The 23024-nt window shown below is 38.7% G+C and overlaps 1 protein-coding gene across 8 annotated transcripts in view; it reads right to left on the bottom strand.

Annotated features, from left to right (window-relative positions):
• The window catches only part of LPGAT1 (lysophosphatidylglycerol acyltransferase 1), an 86197-nt gene extending 64592 nt beyond the window's left edge, over window positions 1-21605 (bottom strand). Inside the window, exons 1-3 of one of the 8 annotated variants that reach the window (XM_081300527.1) lie at window positions 21142-21605; window positions 20808-20903; window positions 19551-19815 (exon numbers count right to left, since the gene is read on the bottom strand). In XM_081300527.1, coding sequence (XP_081156653.1) covers window positions 19551-19815; window positions 20808-20828 — 286 coding nt within the window. In that variant the 5' untranslated portion in view covers window positions 20829-20903; window positions 21142-21605. Of the gene's footprint in view, window positions 1-19550; window positions 19816-20226; window positions 20416-20694; window positions 21119-21141 lie in introns of those variants that run through there. The other 7 variants (XM_081300530.1, XM_081300525.1, XM_081300523.1 and 4 more) reach the window with 7 other exon arrangements.
• Between the last annotated feature and the right edge of the window lie 1419 nt (window positions 21606-23024).

Here is a 23024-nt window from a genome sequence, read left to right as displayed (position 1 = left end):
GGGCTTCAGAGTAGAAGAACTTCACAGACCAGCTCTGAACCTTGCTATTCTAACACCTACACAGAGCAAGTTACTTAATTTCTATCAGTCTGCACTTGCTCATTATATAAGAGGGTTAATGATACCTACTTCTCAGTATTGTTTTCAGTATTAAATAAGAAGCCATGTATAAATAAAAGTTATGCTACCCTTCCAATATTGGTAAGTTTCTCTTCTCACTGGGAGCACTACTACTTATCTATCATCTACATAAAAAAGTTACTCTCTAGTCTGCAGGATGAAGGAAAATGGCTTTTCTTTTAAAAATAAGTCTTACCAGAAGATAAATGGTTCCTAAAAGAATCAAAGAAACTAATTTAAAGAGTAAACTAAAAATTTAAGAATCTAAGGTCAGAAGAAAAAAAATCATTTCAAACCTGGTATTAGTAAGATGAGGAATTAAGAAACAGAAGAGAACAGAAATTACATTTATTAGAAAACACGGTAAATGTAAGCTTCTCACCAAACAAGGAGTCCAAACCTAGAGTCGATGGGTCTACAAAGGGATTTCAGAGAGTTATGACCTCTTAAAGCTGTTTGTAAAATTGTGAGCATATGCAAAGGTACTATGGAAAGCCAAAGAATTCCCCCAGATGTCCATGGAAATCCAAATCCCTGGAACCTGTGAATGCTACCCTATATGATTAAAAAAAAAAAGTGATTAAGTTAAGGATCTCAAGAGTAAGAGCTTATCTTGGATTATCCAGATAGACCTTAAATCCAAGTACACTTGTCCTTATAAGAAATATACCCAGAGTAGGAAATGGCAATGAGACCCTGGAAGCACAGACTGAGTGATGCAGTCACAACCCAGGAACATAGCCTAGAAGCTGGAAGAGGCAAGGGATCTCCCACAGAAATTCTGGGGACATCTTGATTAGAACTTTTTGCCTCTGGAACTCTGAGAAAATAAATATCTGTTGCTTTAAGCACTTCTGTAGTAATTTGTTATGACAGTCACAGGAAACTAATACAGGTACACATTTTTTTGGGGGGAGAGGGTAGCATAACTTTTCATCAGATTCTGAAATATATTCTTGTGAACCCCAAAAGATAAAAGAACTACTACTGTGGAAAGTAAAGAAAAAGTATCCATTAATAAGGAACAAAAAATAATTTATTATTATTATTATCATTAGTAGTAGTAGTAGTAGTACTAGGAATTGAACACAAGAGAACTCTACCATTGAGTTATACACCCAGTTCTTTTTATTTTGAGTCAGGTTCTCTCTTAAATTGCCAGGGCTAGCCTTGAAATTGAGATCCTCCTGCCTCAGTCTTCCAAGTAGCTAGAATTACAGCAGTGTACCACTGTGCCTAGCTGGGAAACTAGAAATTTTTAAAACATGCAGAAAAAGTAGTTCCTGGGATAAGGTCCCATAGCTAGTAAATGTTGAAGATATCCTCTGACATAATTTAATATTCATTTCATTATTTCTTGGGATTAAAACCTCATAATATATTAAAAGGCAGTAATTCCTAAACAACTCAATTCCTTGCTAAAAATGTGGATTCCTAGGCTCTACTCCTGCTGTACTGAATCAGAATCTTCAGGGTAGTGGAATCCATGTATATATTTACACTTATATAATGCTCCCTAGAAAATTCAAATATGCAGATAAATCTGAGAATTACTACTATACAGCAGGAGTTGGCAAACGTTTCCTAAAAGATGGTAATGATGGTCAGTAAAAAATTTAAGATACACAAACAAAACAGAACACTGAAGATATTATGTAGGTATTTATATAACATTTTCTTACATGTTTCTACAAGATTTTTATTGACAAAACTCAAAATATAAAAGACAATAACTGATCTTTGTAATATAGATCTACTAATGAGAAGAATGGAATTCCCTGTTGGGAGAGAGAACATTTTGCTTAATTGGAGTTTAAAGTTACTGTTTTTGTTTGTCAGATTGATTGCAAAAGTTCAGCTGTAAAAACCTTAGCTGGAGAGGACTTACAAAACAGGAAGTGAGATGGATTTAGCCCAAGGGTTGTAGTTTGCCAACCTTTACTGTAAGGTAAAAGAAGGAACAATCACTGCCCTTAAGCAATTGCCAAGAGACAAGAAATGCAAAGGTAAAGAACAAGAAGCAGAACTCCGAATGTTTTATATTGTAGAGAAGTGATTTCTAACCTTTTGAAGTAACAACATTTTTTTAAGGTCCAAAAAAAATGTGGCTGACCTTTATATAATAGTTCTTCTAGCACCAAGTGAAAATATCCATAACAAAAAGCTACTAAAGTCTATAATGACTTCAAAAGATGTTAGTCAAAACAGAAACTATACACATATATATTAGGAAAATATTAGCACATATTTCAAGACACACTTCTTTTTCATCCACAGATGGTACCTGAGAGGAATATGGACTTCTGAGCCCAGGGGATAACTCTAAGAACTCCAGGAAAGCCTAATGTTTAGGAACCACAATTAGGGAGGAGATCCAGAGTTTCAGAAAGGAGACAGCAGAAACTAGAGGGGAAGAGTGTCTTGCATTAGACAAGCAGGTAGAAACTTTTAAAGAAATGGTAGAACAGATTTTAAGAAGAGGAAGAATATCAATAAGAAAATACAGAGGAGTTGTAGGAAGGCAATCTTATTACTAAATAAAGAATTCTGGTTAGGATTAGATCATGGAGGCTGTGGACCTCTCTGCTGTCTTTGCCACTATAGACAACATTTAAGTGGTTTCACTCAGTGCTGGTAGGCATTCACTCATTCAATTCTCACCAAGAATAGTTTCCAAAATACATTAGCTGTGTACGTAAATGACCCTTGTTCCATCAGATACAACCCTGAGTGGATCAAGATCTAGACTTTTACTTCTTAAAAATAAAAATTTTGAATAAGAGGAAAGGAGGAGTAGGAGAAAAATTATATAAGTGGAAGAAACGATTTATAGTAGAGGGGATGGAGAGAGAGAAGGGGAGGGGAGGGGAGGGGAGGGGAGGGGTGAGGGGACAGTGGAGAATGGGATAGACAGCAGAATACATCAGTCACTAGAAAGGCAATTTGTAAATCAATGGAAATGTAACTGATGTGACACAGCAATCTGTATACGGGGTAAAAATGGGAGTTCATAACCCACTTGAATCAATCTGTGAAATATGGTATATTAAGAACTATGTAATGTTTTGAACAACCAACAATAAAATAATTAAAAAAAAATAAAAATTTTGAAAGAGACCTGCCTTGACCCTAAATTCTTCTTGCCACCATAATCCTCTATTTCGTGACAGCCAAGCTTCTGGAAAGTCATATTTGCTTATTTTCATTTTGTCCCTTCCCATTCATCACTCATCTGGATCTGGTTTCCAATTTTACCATCTCAATGAAGCTGTTCTTGCCAAAAACAATAAAAGAGATATTAGCTCTCATCTTACAAAACAGAAACTTGCAGCAGCATTCAGCAGCTCTCCCCCCCCCCTCCCCCGAGCGTTCATCCCTGGAAATGCCGTTGACTTCTGGGGTACTGCACTATGGAGGCAGGCATTACTCCTACTACTTATCCAGCTGCTCCTCCCAAGTCTGTGCCCTCTACCTCCCCAACCTCTGAATGCTGGGTTCCCTAGGGATTGCTTCTGGGTCTCTCATCACTCAGTACTTAACCATCTCCCTAGGTGATCCAACCCATCTTCACAACTTTAAATGCCATTGAAAATTCCCCAATTTCTCTTTCTAGCTCAGTTTCCCTTCTAAGTTCCACAGTACACACGAATGTCTATTTCATAGCTCCACTTGGATGTTTCTCATTTACCATACTAAATTTTAAAACATCTTTCCTCTTGTTGCTCCTTCTCTAGGCTTCCCCATCCCGCCTAGCAGCACCCACCAGAAGTCTCAGGGGCATGTCTGTCACCTGTACCTTTACTGCATCCTCAGCAAGTCCTGACAATTTTCCCTCCAATAAACTTCCCAATTAGTTTACTTTTTTCCATCTCCATGGCCATCACCCTTAACCAATCACCTATTACCTTCACCCACACAAGAATCTTTCAGAGCTGCAACCCGCAGCCTCCAAAGATACCTAATTCACTTCATTCTAATCCATTCTAAAAAGTAAGCAGAGTATACAATTTCAGATAAGAATTGGATTTCATCATTCCCTTACTTAAAATCCTTCCAGTTTTCTCCTAAGATAAACTTCAAAATCCTTTGAATGCACCATAAAGCCTCAGAAGATGTAGCCTCACCAGCTTCCCAAATGACCCCTGCTCCTCTCCCCTTACTCAATCCAAGCTGCTGCCAACCTGACATTCCCTTTGTCCTCAAAGACAATAAACTCTTTTCTACCCTTGCACATGTTATCCCTGCTCCTCCTGGTTTCACTCCTACTTATTTCTAGGATCTCAGTCTCAATGTCACTTTCTCAAGGAACCCATTTTCCCTGATACCACAAGTCTCCACATTAAGTCTCCTGTTTCATTCTGACAGCCCCCCTCAACTTGTTTTCCAAAGCACCCTCCACAGTAGTGATTACATGGTTATTATGACTCCTGCTGTCTGTCCCCCACATCAATAGGTAAACTCATTAAGAATAAGGGTTATACTGTTAGGTGGGTGCGCTGGCACATGCCTATAATCCTAGTGGCTTGGGAGGATTACAAGTTCAAAGCCAACCTCAGCAACACAGCAAGGCCCTAAGTAACTTGGGGAGACCCTGTCTCTAAATAAAATTAAAAAGTGCTGGTGATGTACTCAATGGTTAAGTGCCCCTGGGTTCAATCCCCAGTACAAAAAAAAAAAAAAAAAAAAAGAGAGAGAGAGAAAGAGACTGTTATGCTATTTTGTTGCCACTGTACTCCTAAGCTACCAACACGACTGGCACAAAGTAGGCCTCCAAGTAACTTATCTTAGAATAAATAACTGAATTAATTAGTTTAAAGTACTTAAAGTTTAAGTACCTTCTATTTCAGAATTTATAAACATACAGTTTAATTAGTTAATATTTTAGACTACAGTTTACGTTACTTTATTGATTGATTTAAAAGAACTCTATTAAACTATACTATTAGTATATTTGAGTATTCTCAAATATATTTTAAAACTATATTGACTTAGACAGGCCTTTACCCAAAAGGTTAGCATAGTTGTTTTCCTAATAATAATGATAATAATAAAATTTATCATTTATAGAGGGCCAAACACCTTGCTATTCATTTTATAGTCAAGCTTCACAAGAAATAAATATCATAATCTGTTTTTACAGAAGATGAAAATGAGGATCAGAGAAACTGAGCAACTAGGTCAAAGTAACACAACTAGCATTGGGGTGGCAAGATCCAAACTCATACTAACTCAAAAGACTGTTTTTTTTTCCCCCAATATATTATGCTATTCCTAATATCATACTTATTTAGCAACATCTATTATTGGCAGTGTGTATTATTTGAATACAGAGAATACATCTATATTCAAGCATCTGGGGGCTTAAGACAACTTAAAGTGATTATTTAAGCTTCAAAAAGGTTACCCAGGGCTGGGTCTGTAGCTCAGTGGCAGAGCGCTTGCTTAGCATGTGTGAGGTACTGGATTCGATCCTTAGCACCATATAAAAATGAAACAAATTGAACAAAGGTATGCTGTCCATCTATAACTACAAAAAAAGTTGTCTAATTCAGTCTCTCATACACAAAAATTAATACTATCTTATTCATAAAATAGCTTACAACAATTACTCCAATTGACATCCTTGCTCCTTATCCAGGTATCTATCCCTTATTTTACAAAATAAATTTATTCTCTGTTAACTGTTCTCTGAAGGGAACTCTATTAAAAACTAAAAAATATGGGCTGGGGATGTGGCTCAAGCGGTAGCGCGCTCGCCTGGCATGCGTGCGGCCCGGGTTCGATCCTCAGCACCACATACCAACAAAGATGTTGTGTCCGCCGAGAACTAAAAAATAAATATTAAAGATTCTCTCTCTCTCTCTCCTCTCTCCTCTCTCACTCTAAAAAAAAAAAAAAAAAAAAATAGAACCATCACATTAGGTGAAAATGTGCATATTCATCTGTTTTTCAGAAAATGTTGTACGGATGCCTTTTGAACACAGAATTCATATGAAACACAGCTATTCCCAAAACCATCCATCAAAATGAAAACTATGCCAAAATATCCTTTTGGTAGAAATTTATCTAAATCGTACTCTTGAAAGGGTAAAGTTTCTAAGCTGCAAAGCCTGAGTTAAAATGTAAAGGACCAGGCATTGTAAACCTGCTTCTAAACTGCAAAGCCTGGGTTAAATTCCTGAGGCAGTTAAGACAATTCCCTACTGGCCATTTGGTTGTTTAATAACCTAGGACCCTGTGTAGCCTGGCACGTAGGCATTCAAGGCCCAAACCAATCAGTTTGAATGTGTACCCCGCTTAGAAGTGACCAATCACCCCTGCCCAGCCTGTTCCCGCCAATAAATGTACTAATCAAGTTTAAGAATTATTGTTTGATTTTCCTGAGGTGTATGGTGATTTGTTAAAGGAGACTATGATGTGTATAAAGTCCCCGCCCTCCCCAAAAAGTGTACTTAAGCACTGCTCAACCCCTGCCCGGGGCTCTGGGCTGCTCTCCTTTCCTGAGTGGGCACGGAGCCTCAGCATGCTGAATCAATAAATCCCCTTCTGCCAATTGCATGAGTGGTCTCTTGGTGGTCTCTTTCTCCGACGCTTCGCCGTACCCTTACACTCTCTATCCCAGTATTTTACAAATCAACAAGTTTGCTAACTAGCAGTAGGTAGTGAATACATTTTTGATTGATCAATTATACAAAATACTTCTATAATTGATGTCCTGTTTTGTTTTTGAGAACAAGAGAGAGTATTAACAATATTTCTAAACCAACTCCTAGTGAAACATATAACTAGTAAATATTTTCTCTATATGGACATAAAAAGATCATTCAATCCAATTACGTATATTAATTCTGAAAAACACTGTTCTCAGTAAACACTTTTAAATCCAAATGGTTTTTAATTAGGATTTCTGAGTAGTGAACTAGCCTCATTATTAAAGTTATAATACATAACAAAAAGATTATGGATTTTTAAAGAATTAAATATAACAATATACTTAGCATTCAAAACTTACTACAAAGCTACAGTAATCAAGAAAGTGTGGTACTGGCATAAGAAAAAGAACTACAGATCAATGAAACAATTAAGAGTTCAGAAATAAATGCACATCTAATTTTGACAAGGATACCAAGATCATTCAATAGGGAAAAACAGTCTTTTCAAGAAATGGTGCTAGGACAATTAGATATCTAATATAAAAGAATAAGGTTTGGACCCTTTCCTCATTCAATATAGAAAAATCAACTTGAAATGGACTGCAGAAATAAATGTAAAAGTTCAACTCTAACAGAATACATAGGTATAAGTGTTCACGACCATGGATTAGGCAATGGTTTATGACACTAAATGCATAAGCAAACAAGGAAAAAAATAGGGTCTAGTATCCAGAATTTATAAAGAACTCTTAAAACCTGTATCAGTTTTGCATTACTATAAAAAATACCTGAAACAGGCTAACTTTGTAAAGAAAAGAGGTTTGTTATATTGAGTTTTGGAGGCTGAAAGTCCAAACAGCATGGTACTGGCAGGCTCAGGTAAGGGTCTTGTCACCTTAGCTGCATCACCTTATGGTATATTGCAATGGAGAGACCAAGTAATCATTTCACTAAATGGGAAATCAAGAGATTGTGTAGGACCAGCTCAGGTTTTTTATACAATCCTATTGAGAGAACAACCAGAGTCCCATAAGTAATATGCTAATCCCTTTTGAGGGCATTCCCCCAATTGATCCCAGGACCCAACTCTTAAAAAGATGTCCATAGTACCTTCTAATACTACCACCCTGTGCTGAGGGCCATTGCCAAGTAGGAATGAATGGGCTTGCCTTTGGACCCAGGTCATTTGCAGTGACATTGCATGTATGCTTGAGGTGACCTTGCTCAAGGACCAGGGCGGTTCCAGGTTTAGGGTGTATCCTGCTGGGATTAGGGAGTATCCGCTCCTTGGGTTTAGGGCAGTTCCAGGTTTAAGGTGTACCCTGCTGGGAATAGGGCGTATCCTACTGCCTCAGGCACGCCCGCTTCTTGAGTTCCCCTTGAGTGTGGGATTCAGAAAGTATTTGGGATTCAAAGCCTGGTGGAGTACCCAGAACCTGTGTAGAGTGCCGGTGTGAGTTCGGGAATAAAGAATTGCTGTTTGAATCTACAAGGCTGTGAGTGGCTCGTGATTTTGTGCCCAGCCAGACTGCGGCAACCCTGGGACCAAGCTCCTAACATATGAACTTTTAAAGGGACAAACAACATCCAAATCATAGGCTAACTCAACAATAAAAAGCCTAAAAGCCCAATTTAAAAATAGGCAAAGAATTTAAAAAGACATTTTTTTCAAAGAAGATATACAAATGGCCAAGAAATATATGAAAAGATCATTAATCATTAAGGAAATGTAAATCTAAATCACAATGAGATACTACCTCACATTCTCTTGGATGGTTAGAATTTAAAAAACAAAAACAAAAGGCAGATAATAACCGGTATTAGTGAAGATGTAGAGAAATTGGAACCCTTCTACACTGCTGCTGAAAATGTACAATAGTGCAGCTGTTATGGAAAATAGTTTGGCAGTTGCTCAAAAGTTAAACATAGCATTACCACATGACCCAGCAATTTGACTCCTGGGTCCAAGAAAATTGAAAACATATGTCAATACAAAAACTTGTACATGAATGTTCATAGTGACATTATTTATAATAGCCAAAATGTAAAAACAACCCAAATATTTATCAACTGATGAATGCATGAACAAAATGTAGTCTACACCTACAAGGGAATATTATTCAGCCATACAAAGGGATGAAATACTGACATGTTTTAATGTGGATGAACATTGAAAACATTATATTACATGACAGGAACAAAAGATCATATAGTGTATGATTCCATTTACATGAAGTATCCAGAATAAGCAAACTATAAAACTCAATATAGATAAGTGGTTGCCAGAGGCTGAAAGGAGGAGGAATGGAGAATGACAGCCAACAGGTTTGAAATTTCTTTTTTGAGGGTGATGATCTGGAATTAGATGGTGATGGTGGATGCTTATAATATACTAAAAAACATTGAATTTTAAAAGTGAATTTTATCATATGTGAATTATATCCCAATTTAAAACATATGTAAACTGTGTTTAACATAAATATATGCTGATCAGTTTAGTTTTCGGATGACTCAGCAACATCTTTTTTTTTTTAAAGAGAGAGAAAGAGAGAGAGAGAGAGAGAGAGAATTTTTAATATTTATTTATTTATTTATTTATTTATTTTAGTTCTCAGCAGACACAACATCTTTGTTGGTATGTGGTGCTGAGGATCGAACCCGGGCCGCACGCATGCCAGGCAAGCGCGCTACCGCTTGAGCCACATCCCCAGCCCCCTCAGCAACATCTTGATGTACTTAAATTACAATTTTTTTAACCTTAAAAACTTCTAATAAAAAGCAGGTGTGTTATATGCATGATTCATAGTTTCTTAATGCTTAATGGATTTTTAAAAGTTTGGGAAAGTTTTTTGCTAGCAAAATTTGATCAGTGGGCTGGGGATACAGCTCAGTTGGAGAGTCTTTGCCTCAGATACACAAGGCCCTGGGTTCAATCCCCAGCAAACACACACACACACACACACACACACACAAATTAATCAGTGTAACCTCATAACTAAAAACAATATTCTAAAAAGATCAGCTATCTGGAGCTGAGGCTCTAGCTCAGTGGTAAAGTTCTTATGTCGCATGTGTGAGGCACTGGGTTCAATCTTCAGCACCATATAAAAATAAATAAAGACATTGTGTGTTCATGTACAACTAAATAAATATTAAAAAAAGATTAGCTATACTATAATTTAAAATGAGCAGAAATCAACCAGGCTTATTGTTTTTCATATTTTAAAATATGAAAAAATAAAGGGAAATAACTAATTTTAATGATCTAGATTTTGTGATTATATTCATAAGAAGAAATGAGACATTTTGCTAACTAAATAAGTATACAAACAGCAGGAAACATTTTACTAGGTTAGTGATATGGTACACAAAACTTGAAAAATCTGTGAACACAGCTCTTACTAATAGCACTTCATTTCTTGATTCCTACAGAATGACTCGGCTTCATGAATGAGTAGGTGAGATCGATAACAAACATTGGGGTTTTTTTTTTTGGTACTAGGGATTGAACTCAAGGGCACTGGACCACATCCCCATCCCTATTTTGTATTTTATTTAGAAACACAATCTCACTGAGTTGCTTAGCACCTCACTTTTGTTGAGACTGGCTTTGAACTCGCAATCCTTCTGCCTCAGCCTCCCAAACTGTTGGGATTACAGGCATGCGCCACTGCACCCAGCCTACATAGTTTTTAATAACAGACTTCACCAGTTTTAAGCACTATGAAGGCATATGAATACAAACAAAACTATCACATACCTAACAGAAACAATAGTAATTGTAATATAATTTTTTTTAAATGAACATCCTCAAGTCTCTGGGATCTGAATGGGTAATGTTAATGACTAAAGTAGGCTCAAGTTAAGAGAAGGAAGAAGTGGCATGCTGGGTGAACTAGAGTATAGGCCCCATCTAAAGAAGGCAGCCATCTCATGCTTGATGCCAGCAGGAGTGAGGCCCTTGCACGGCCAGATTTTAATTTCTCAACAGCAGCTGGAAATGCAGATTTTTTTTTCATGTTTTGTGAAATAGCCCTAATTTTAAAATGCTGGAAACTAACTTTAAAAAAAGCATAAGGCAATATGAACACATCAGCTGCTGAATATGGCCACTGATTTACAAACTCCAAAAGAAACTCTTAAAACAAAAGCTAGGGCCTGGGGTTGTGGCTCAGCGGTAGAGTGCTTGTCTACCATGTGCAAAACCCTGGGTTCAATCCTCAGCACCACCTAAAAATAAGTAATAAAATAAAGGTCCAACTACAACTAAAAAAACAATAAATATTTTTTTAAAAAAAGCTAAATACTTAGCAAACCCCAATTTTAGATTAGGAGTAGTAAATACAGGAAACTAGTTTATAGTAATTTTTATCAGAGCTTGGGGGGCACTGGTGATCCTTAAACATTTTAAGATTTTCCACAGATCAGACCCTAAAGTATTAGTATTATTATTCATGTCACATTTCATTATTTATTCATGTCACATTTCATCCATACTCCTTACTGAAGTATCAAAGGTAACTCATTTCCTCCATTCATTTTGATGAGAATTTTCTACTAAAGTCAAGCAGAAACACAGTGAATGTTTTAACTAAATAGTCCAAGAATAAAAATAGCCTGGGAACTGTGAGGGGGACGGGGACACACACATACACACACACACATACACACACACACACACACACACATTTTAGAAACTACTACTTGCTTTGGGGCAGACCTCAAATATAATTAACTGATCCAGAATTGGCCACAAAAGACCACACTCAGTCTGACTTGGGGAGGATCACTTATGGCAACACAGAGAAATAATCAGGCTCCATATGTGAAAAAAAACATCAGAGGCAGAAATTTAGAAATCTACCCTGGCCCCATCCAGATCGCCTACCAATAATAACACAGGTGTTACGGCTTGAATATGAGGTATCCCACAAAAAGCTCATGTGTACCGGGTACAGCAGGGCACACCTGTAATCCCAGTGGCTCCGAAAACTTAGACAGGAGAATTTCTAGCCTCAGCAAAGGCAAGGTGCTAAGCAACTCAGTGAGACCCTGTCTATAAATAAAATACAAAAAAAAAAAAAAAAAAAATAGGGATGGGGATGTGGTTCAGTGGTCCAGTGCCCCTGAGTTCAATCCCCAGTAGAGGGAGTGGGTTGGGGGGAGGGAGGCACTCATTTGTGAGACATTGCAAGAATGTTCAGAGGTGGGGAAAAAAAAAGAAAAGATTGGATCAAGAGTTGTAACCTAACCAGTGGATTAATCCACTTGAATGCATTAGCTGGGTGTAACCATAGGCAGGTAGGGTGGGGTGGCAAGAAGTAGGTCACTGAAGGGCACGCCTTGGGGTTTATATTTTGTCTCAGGCATCCTTATCTCTATCCCTACCCCTCTCCACCTTCCTCCCCCTCCCTCCGCCCCTCTCTTCTACTCTTCTTTCTTGCTCTCTCTGCTTCCTGGCTGTCATGAACTGAGCAGAAGATTTCCTCCTCCGTGCCCTTCTACAATGGTGTTCTGCCTCACCTGGGGCCCAGAGCTATGAAGTCAGCCAACCATGTACTGAGACCTCTGAAACCATAAGCCAAAAAAAAAAAAAAAAAAAAAAAAATTTCCTCCTCTTAAGTTGTTCTTATTAGATCTTTTGGTTAGAGTGGTGCAAAGCTGTCTAGCACAAAGGGAAATATAATTCATATATTCAAATATAATACCTTATAAGGAATAAAAATAATTGGCATGGCACTAACAGAGATGCTATAAGAAAAATGGTAGAAATGAGCAGCAAAATGTACCATTTATCAAAGAACAGTCACCAGAATTATATTACAAAGGAGAAGGTAAAAATTATAAATTAATATTCCCGTCTAAATTTAAGAAAATCAGTGAATCCACCACCAGTGAAGCAAGACCATAGAACACAAATACAAAAACTCAAGACAGAAATGTCTAGGTAACAGGAATAGAGGAAGAATGAGTTAGCAGAACTCAACCAACAGTTATAGAAAATAAACAAAACAATCACACAAATAAGAAAAACTGAAAGCAGAACAAAGAAGAGATATTACAGAAAACACAATAAGAGACAAATAAACAAAAAATATTTATAAGGATTAAGGGAAAAATACTTGTTATAAAAGACATACAAAGGGAGATTCAACACACACATAATTAGGATCCACAAATAAAAACAAAACATAATAAACATTTAAAGATTTTTAAAAAACTGTCCTGAAATAAAAATAGAATCTGTATACTAAAAGAACATATATGTACCACGAAAAAATGATCTATACACAGTCAACAACAACATATTCTAGTAAAGTTACTAGCTCTCAGATAAAGAAAGAATCCTTTGTATAGATAGGCAAAAAAAAGATCAATTCACTAATAATGGGGTGGGACTAAACCTGGCTCTTCACACCTCCACAGTAACATTTAATACAAGAAGGCATTTGAATAATACCATATGATACTACAGGAAAGAAAGGGTGAGCCAAGGATTTTATAACCTGATAAGTTGCCTTTCAAGAGTAAAGCAACAAAACAGTTCTGAAAACGTTATAAGAAAACTCATTTTGTTCCCATGAGCCATTATTGAGCAACTACAGGTTGAGCATCCCTTATCTGAAATGAGTGGGATCAGAAGAGTTTGGATTTCAATTTTTTTTTAGGTTTTGGGATATGCGCATATGCATAATGAGCTTTCTTGAGAATGAGACTGAGATGTAAATGCAAAAGCTACTTAAGTCTTATGTATACCTTATATTCATGTAGTCTGAAGGTAATTTCATAAGCCATTCTTAGTAAACCTACATTTTGACCTCACATGAGGTCAGGTGTGGAATTTTCCACTTGTGGCATCATATTCATATTCAAAAAGTTTAGGATTTTGAAGCATTTCAGATTTTGGATTTTCATATTAAAGAAGCTCAATCTGTACAAAGATAAACTTCAGCTAACAAAAAAGACAACTGGGAAAAATTTCACAAAAATACTTAAGTATTAAACATATTTAACAAAAGAATTAAGACAAAAACAGATGGAGATAAGTGTAACAAAATAGAACATAAAAATAGGCCATACAATTATATAAATGCAAGTAACATAAACTGGGAGCAGGGAGAGAGCAAGGGAAAGTATAATAAGCTTTCTGATGACCTTAATGTAATAGCTAGGAGCCGAAGGTACCCTCAAAGCTCACAAATGAAGAGGCAGCAGTAAAAACAAACATAATAGTATATACTACCGTGAATATACTATTGATTAAAATTGGGCAACGGAGAAGAGAAAGGAGAAAAAAGAAGAATTTAAAAGAATTTTGCTTTTGTTCCTAAAAGAGTTACTATCAAATTTTTGATCTTTCACTGTGTGGGCTATTGTTCTTTGCTTTTTTTTTTTTTCAGGTATTTAGCCAGCTTTGTATTTTTGTGATATATATACATCACATTCATATACATATATATATATATATATATATATATATATATATATACACACACACATATGTGTATGTATGTGTATATGAAGGGGGATTTTATGAAATTTCCAGTATACTGGAAATGTTTCCACTGAAGCAACAATTTTTTAACCTCTTACAGAAATCCACATTGTGATAATGCTTTCAGATGTTTCATGCTTCCAAACAAAAGGCAAATGGGATAGTAAAAATTAAGAAAATATTCTAGGGACATTATCTAAAGATCAATATTGGCTTTTTAAATACAAAAATAAACTTGTGGCAACAACAATTTCAGTTCATGCTTAAGGAGAAATACCTGTGAAACCTCTGTTTCAATTATCAATAACAAAAGGAACAGGATAATAATAGTACCAAACTGATAAAATTGTTGTATTAAATGACTAATAGCAAAGTGACAAAGTAAGATAATTCATTAGTGTGAAACTCTTAGAACACTACTTGACTTACATTTTTTTTTTTAAAGAGAGAGAGAGAGAGAGAATTTTTAATATTTATTTTTTAGTTCTCGGCGGACACAACATCTTTGTTGGTATGTGGTGCTGAGGATCGAACCCGGGCTGCACGCATGCCAAACGAGCGTGCTACCACTTGAGCCACATCCCCAGCCCTTGACTTACATTTTAATAAATGTTAGCTAACATTATTGCCTCAAAGATGTAAGTCTCAAACTGATACATTATTCAAGTAATTTAAATCCATTATAATTACTGATTAGATAAAGATACCCACAGAGAAACAGCTCCCTAATGGGTAAAAAAAAAAAAAAAAAAAAAACAGGAATCTGAAGCCTCTCCTCCCCTAAATTCCCTATTCCCTCTCTACTACCACTAATGCTAGATCAGAAGCACCTCCTCTTTTATACCATGCTACATCTCTATTAGAGCATCATTCAATATATTTTCACTGTCTCCCCACCAAAGCTGCTGTGAGTTCCTAAAAGTAAGCAATTGTGTTGGTGTCTCAGCACTTCCAACGCACTCATTCCTACACATAACAAATGTGCTAAATTAACAAATGTGTACTTTATACAATCTAGTTCACGTGATCTGGTTCAGGATTTATAGTTTATGGATTGCAACCACCTTGACATCAGACCTTTCAGGAAGGTAGGCAGCTAAGGAATTTTAGTTGGGATCAGGAATAAAAGAAATGATTGTTCAAGAGACACTTAAGCTGGGGATGTAGTTCAGAGGTAGTACTTGCCTAGAATGCATGAAGCCCTGGGTTTGATCCCCACCACACCAAAAATAACAAAAACAAAAACAAACAAACAAAAAGAGTCTAATTGAGCACTCTGTGAGGAGCAGGCAACAAATTAAGCTATAGGGTTATAAAAAAGATCCAGCTGTCACCCCCTACTAATGAGTAGAAATGTTAAAGGTAGATTAATTCTGCTGACTCTAAGTTGCGGTGTTCTTTCCATTACAACAGTCTCTTTCAAATGTTGACTAAACACACTGTAACAAGACACAATCTGAGGCAACACTCAGCATAGATATACACATTTCTTATCTTTTCTATTTAACTATATTTAATTTCACTTTCCAAAAATGTTCATCTTGACATTCTATATTGGTTTTATGACTCAAAGGCTAAAAAATACTGCTCTAGAAGATACATTTTTGAAACATTCTCTAGAAATTCAAGGTCAGATATAATTCCTGAAAATTAATTTTGCTTACATAACAAATCTGTATCCCAATAAAAAATGTAGAACACTACCAAATCAAATAACACACAAAGATGAACATATAGCCATAGCAGCTGTGAGGAACCTAAACCTCATCTGCATCAGCTTTCCCTAAAGCCACCCCAAGTAAATACCCAATCTAAGGGAAATAACATTTGCTAAGCAAAAACAGCTTAGCAGAAAGTTTCCTGGTACCCCAAGTCCCTGCCAATCAGACTGGCCCATAAGACTCTCAATCCTATATAGAAATTCTGGAGCTCCCACTTACAATGAATATTTTTTTAATAACTTTATTTTATTTATTTATTTATTTTTATGTGGTGCTGAGGACTGAACCCAGGGCCTTGCATGTGCGACGCAAGCATTCTACCACTGAGCCATAACCCCAGCCCCATGAATTTTTTTTTAACTATTTCATGTACAAAGACTTTAATGTACTTGGACAACAATAATTTTATTAAAATAAATGAAAGTCAAAATAAACTGCTATAAATAAACACATTTTGCTTTTCACAAAATCTCTCTCTGAAATTTGCCAACCTTCACTTAAATTGTAAAAATGGGTACACAGATTTACCCCAGATCCAAACAAAGCATGTAGAAATGAATCACTAGTTATGTCTTTTGGATAAAATACTTAAGACTTAATACTTTGTCCTTAAAATACTAGGATAAAGGCAGTATAAAACTTTTCCTCAACATGAGATACCTGTACAGCACTTCCCACTAAAAGAAATGTTAACTATCACTTCCACCTTGTAATAATAGCAAGCTAGGGAGGAACAAACTCATTGTCTTCAGAGTTCTTTCAATAAATGTGTTCCTCTGACAATGTCAGAAATAAGCAGAAAGACCAGAAAATCCTTTTTTCCACCTTCTATGCCCACAAGTAATTCTCCAGCTCTGAGAATGTAAACTAAATACAAGAAAATTCATTAAAGTCCTTGGGCTTCACCATTCATTCATCCAAGAAGCATGTCAGCATTCAAAGGACTCATTTTTGTGACATCTGCTGTACATTAAGAGGCAACATCACAGAACTTTAGTACATTTTTGTAGCTGGGAGCAGTGGCACACGCCTGTAATCCCAGCAGCTCAGCAGGCTGAGGCAGGAAGATCACAAGTTCAAAGTCAGCTCAGCAATTTATCAAGGCCCTAAGCAACTCAGCAAGACCGTCTCAAAATAAAAAATGAAAAAGGGCTGGAGATGTGGCTTAGTGGTTCAATCCCTGGTACAAAAAAAAAAAAAAAAAAAAACTTTGTGTTACCCCAAACAGAAGTTTGTTTATTTATTTATTTGCTGTGCTGGTGATTGAACCCAGAGCCTCACATATGCTAGATGAGTCTAGCACTGAGCTACATCCCTAGCCCAGTAATCTGTGCAGAACTAGAGAACCTGACTGTGTTCTATTATGATCAGACTCTCTGAAACCAAATATTTTACATATGGGGAAAACATTTAAAATATACACACTAAAATATTCTATATTTAAATGAGGAACTGACCAAATTGTCAAAATGAGGTAGCCTAGAAAAGAGCAGATCCATCAAAGACATTGATGCAGATCGTGTCAAGACCACTTTCTAAGCAGGTAGCAAAATAAACTACAGAGTAGCTCTATAATCAGTAAGGGAGTGATACCCCCAAGAAAATAAAAATACACTACAGCTGTGCTATGGCCAAAGGATAACTAACTTCAAATAGTAACTCTACATTTCTTATAATCTCAAAAATCAATGACAAATTAATTTTTTTCCACCTTTTTCACTTATAAATACATCACACACAAGCCCAAACATTTCAATAATTTTGTTGCATTTAAAGTAGAAACAACTTCTGGAATCTGTCTGTAAAAAGCTAATGAGCTCATTTAAAATGAGCATACTTAAGTATAAAGAATAAAATAACTAGTATCAAAATATATTTGGGGGGGCTGAGGTTGTGGCTCAGAGATACAGCGCTCACCTGGCATATGTGGGGCACTGGGTTCAATCCTCAGCACCACATAAAAATAAAATAAAGGGAGCATGGGAGGAATAGATGAAATCTAGATAGGGCAGAGGGGTGGGAGGAGAAGGGAGGAGGCACAGGGTAATTAATGATGGCTGAATGTGATGATCATTATTATTCAAAGTACATGTATGAAGACACAAATTGGTGTGCATATACTATGTATACAACCAGAGATATGAAAAATTGTGCTCTATATATGTAATAAGAATTATAACGCATTCTGCTGTTCTACATAAATAAAAATAAATAAAGGTGTTGTGTCCACCTACAACTAAAAAATAAATATTTAAGAAATATATATTTGGAAAAGCTCAAACTATATCAAGCAAAGTCATTCAAAGACAGCAATGAAATTCAGATAAAAATTCAGCATAACAGATTTGAACTTCATTTTTTTTCTCTACCACTGCTACTGCTTCTGGTTCTAAAAGTGAAGCTGAAGCTCACCTACTGCATATAAAAAGCAGGAATCTCAACAAGACACAGGACAAGAAAGCAATGAACACCTATCCCCGGGGTTTCAGTACTTGCAGAGTAATAAATGGTATTGCTGGAAGGAGAAAAGGCTTCATCTGGGGCAACTGAGAACATTCTGACAACAGCAAGAGTCTGCCAGGCTCCATAAAAGCTCTGTACTGTCAGTCCTTCTCTCCTGTGTATGGTCAAAATCTGCAGATGCAGCCTCGGCAGGAAAAGAAGGAGACCAAATTTAAAAATGGAGAACTGCTATGCTGCTTAACCTTGAGAGTAGGTACCCACCTCACTGTTCTAAGCTCTGAATTGCAGACTACTGACACCAGCATCTGTGGCATGATTGTTAAGGAAACTGCCAGCCAGTTAAACATTTCTGTGATAAAAAGCCTCCACATCTGACAAGCACTAGAAACCTCAATGTGTTCTTCATTATCTTAATTCTTGGAGGAAAAAAAAATCAAGTATAATAATGGACATCGCATTTTCACAGAAGCATTAAGTTCTCAAAGTACATATGGTTTATAAAAAGAAAATAAACACTACTTCTCATTTAATTCTATGACAGTCCACTTCAGACTGCTCCCCAAAATGCAATTTAAAAGCAGAAATAGAAATCTGCTTAAAAGCACTCAAGAGAGAAACAAGCTTAACACAGACAACTTAATTTTTAAAACTTAACTCTGAGATAATAGTTTATAGAGGGAAAAAAACACAAAAAGCCATTTTTGTTTGGCTTATAATGTTATTAACATAGTTCAATATCACATTAAATGAAAAAACTTATTAAACTGCCTTTGCACAAATCTGGTTCGTCACTTTTCTCAATTCCCAATGTTTATGGGCTAAACATCTTTATAAGCCCTCAAGTTCTACATAATGCACTCCTGTTTCTCTACAAGAGCTCTCCCAGTTTTAACAAATGAATGTCAATCACATTAAAAATTTAATTTAAGGAATTTAAGAGAAACCAAATAGGACTGTTTTTCGTTTATTTTTCAATAGTGTAAGCATAAAAGCATCTTCAACCCCAAGCATAGCAAATATTCTGTCATGTCTACTGACTTAAGCATAACATTACAGATTTTTTTCAGATGCATTAAACAAAAGTGCTCACATTCTTACCTGTATATCCAGCGAACCATCCCCAGGAAGCCACCATTCCTAAAAGCCATTTATACATGGTTCCTTCAATATACCAGAACCGCTTACTGTCCAGCACTCGAAGGGGCTGCAGAACAATTACATAGCAGACGTAGGATGGAATAGCAACCAGGTTGTTGAAGATCATGAAGGCAAATCTCATCAGAGCTTTCACCAAGATCCAGCCCCTTCGTGGAACTTCTTCCAAAGTCGCAGCCATTCTCACATGGGAGTCCATTCTGTCTTCCTGGGGTGAAAGGAAAATTCATTTAAAAAGGAAAATGGACTAAACACATCTAAATAGTCACCAGCAAAGAATCGCCTCCAGCACAAAAATAAAAGAGAAAGCTAGGGTCTAAGCTTTCCCGGGTGCAGTACCTCAGCTATCTCACGGGCAAATTCCAGAGGGGGACAGAGAGCGAGGGAGAAGGAACCGCACAAGGTCAAGGGAGCGGTTCACCGGGGCACTTGGGGCATGTCATAATATATTTAGCAAATGATAATACAATTCCCACTCCTAATTGGAGGCGGTCCCCGCACCGCGTCTCACTGCGGTCGTCTTTCTAGACTTTAAAGAAGAAAAACAAACCCGCTAGCTTCAGACACCCTCAGTGTCTCCCAACTGAGGGTACACAAGTGAAAGGACTGAAGCAGGCACCTCTCGGTCAGATTTCCCAGAGAGCGAGAAGCTAGGCGTCCTCTCCACCACCATTCCTGCACATTGATTCATCCCTTTAAAAGGTCCCTCGCATCAGCCAAGAGTTACGCTCAAAATTCTCATTTGCAGCAATAGGGTTTTTTTTTCCTTTTTCCTTTTTTTTTTTTTTAAGAAAAAAAGGAGAGGGGCCTAGAAAAGAGAAGATAAAAGGTGAAAGGAGAAAGAGGGGCTTAATAAGGCAAAAACGAGAAAGCAGTAGGGGGAGGGGAGCAAAAGCCAGAGGGAGGTAAAGGCAGGAGGCCAGGGATGAAGAGAATGAGGTCTGCGACCGGAGGACCAGGAAGCGAGGAATGGTGAAAGAAACGAGGACGAGGAGGCGACCACCGCGCGCTGGCTAGGGCACCGGCAGCGGTTTCCGCGGAGGAGGAAGGGGTCGGGCGGCGGGCGCGGGCCGCGCTCCGGGCTCACCTCGGCGGGAGCGGGCGGCAGGCAGCGAGAGGCGAGCGGCGGCAGAGCGCTAGGGCGAGCGGGGTCGGGAGCCCGCGGCCCGGGACGCGGGACAGGGCGGCGGCGGGTGTCACCTGCCGAGAGGTCGCGGTCATGGACGCGGCGGCGGCCGAGGCGGCCAAGGCGCTGCGCGAGCGAGCGCGCGAGCGCCCTACTCCCCTCGCGACTGCCTGCGGACAGAGGGACGGCAGGGACTCAAGAGGCCGGACCTGTCACTGGGGCGGGTCCCGGGGAGGCGGGCGGATGCCCCGCGCCCCCGCCTCCTCCCCCGGGCCTACCGCGCCCTCGTCCCTCAGGCCGCCGCCGCCTCCTCCCCGGGCCACGCGACGACACCCCTTCCCCGCCCCCAGCGCCTTCCTGGGCCCGGCTCCACCGCGCCGGGCCTGCACCCGCCGAGCCGGAGGTTACCTCGGACTAGCCGGAGTCGGGCCCCGGCTGCGGGAGCAAGAGGAGCCGGAAGAATGCATGGCCGGCGGCGGGGCCGGCGGAAGGAGGCGGCGGCGCGGCCCGGCCCCGCTCCGGCAAAAGCGCGGCTCGCGCCGATTCCCTGGCGGCTCCAAGACTTGGTCCCCGGGGCCCAGCTGCGTTCGCCGGGGCTGGCGGGGAGGGGCGGCGGGAGGAAGCGGCGGGAGGGGGGACTGCGGCGGAGCCGCCCCCAGAGCGCCCTCTAATGAAAGCGCCGCGGCCGCCGCCCGCGACCCGTCCCTGCTTGTCGGCGGGTCTGGGCCCGGGGCTGCCTGGCCGTTAGGCCAGGACCTCGCCGAGCCAGAACCCAAGCTGAGGGCGGTTCTGAGAGGTCTAGGAATGAACACCAACCCTTACACCACACGCCCAGTGCTTCGGTCCAAACTGAGAGCCCCTTTCAGCCCAAACCGCCGCTTTTCATTGTTAGAGCGCCTCTGCCAAAAGTGGGAAGCTGTCTCCTTGAAGACTGAATGTCCTTTTTTCATTCCTAATGAAACCCAGTTGTGCTCCTGGCTTTTCTTCTAAACATCCCTAGAGTATTAAGGTCTAGAGTTTTAAATCAATTCCTTTAAGCGCCAGAGTTCTTGTTTCTGGAAAGCACCCGGAACATTAATGACAATTCCAATTTCCCATCCTCCCTCACCCTAGATAAAAAGGAATTCAGTGGGAATCCAGTGATCTACACAGAAAGACTGAAATTTGGTTAGTCAAGAAATGAAAAGCACTTAACCAAGTGCCTAGAATTGAACAAATCCTCAAAAAACTGACTATAGGAACTCCTAGACAGGACACACAATACTGGCAGGTACTGTAGCTGCTTTCTGGTTGAAAGACTGGACCACAGGAAGGAAAACAAAGAAATAGCCTAATGGTTGGTCCACTTGAACAGTTTCAAATGATCTGCCTAAATTTGTTTTTAAAAACCCAACTTTAAAAATCTTATGCCCCTTCATTACAATTTTAAATAGGAGGGCACTTTTTCCATGTCCCTAGAGCATTGTTGTATTTGAATAAAGTACAATATATTCTGCTTGTTTTGAAAATGTTGTTCACTATGTTGCTTTGGATTCTTTTTTTTTTTTTAAAGAGAGAATGAGAGAGGGGGGAGAGAGAGAGAATTTTTAATATTTATTTTTTTAGTTCTCGGAGGACACAACATCTTTGTTGGTATGTGGTGCTGAGGATGGAACCCGGGCCCCACGGATGCAAGGCGAGCGCGCTACCGCTTGAGCCATATCCCCAGCCTCTGGATTCTTGACTTAAAGCACAGTCTTCTCAAAGCACGGTCTGTCTTGAAAAAAATATTAGATTCTTTTCATTTATTATTAGTTTATTTTTATTCATGTGTTATCTATTTCATTAATGTTATATTTTATGTGTGTGTGTGTGTGTGTGTGTGTGTGTGTGTGTCTGTGTAGTACTGGGGATTAAAGCCAGGCCCTTGCACATACTAGGCAAGCACTCTACCAATCAGCTACACCCCATCCCACTAATATTATATTTTAGCTGTATAGGTCATAAAAAAGCACAAGCCAAGTCAGGAAACTGTCCACAGAAGCTCAACTGATGTACAGCAATAGAAAAGCTAGATATGCCCATTCTATTCCTTGTATTCTGTCTTTTAAATAAATCATGAGCAAAATAATATATGTATTTTAGATTATTGTTCACAAGGTGTCATTATATTCTTAAGGAACCTAGTACCTAGTGAGGCACATATTTCTTTGCAAGAGTAAATTCCCCTAAAGATTCCATTCTTTCCTTCCCATTCAGCTTTCCCACATGCTGAGTAAACACAGGCTGACACCTGGAGAGAGATAACCTAC

This window comes from Spermophilus citellus, assembly GCF_964194105.1.
Source record: "Spermophilus citellus genome assembly, chromosome: 6".
Lineage (NCBI taxonomy): Eukaryota > Metazoa > Chordata > Mammalia > Rodentia > Sciuridae > Spermophilus > Spermophilus citellus.
This window is presented reverse-complemented; position numbering and strand designations above follow the sequence as displayed.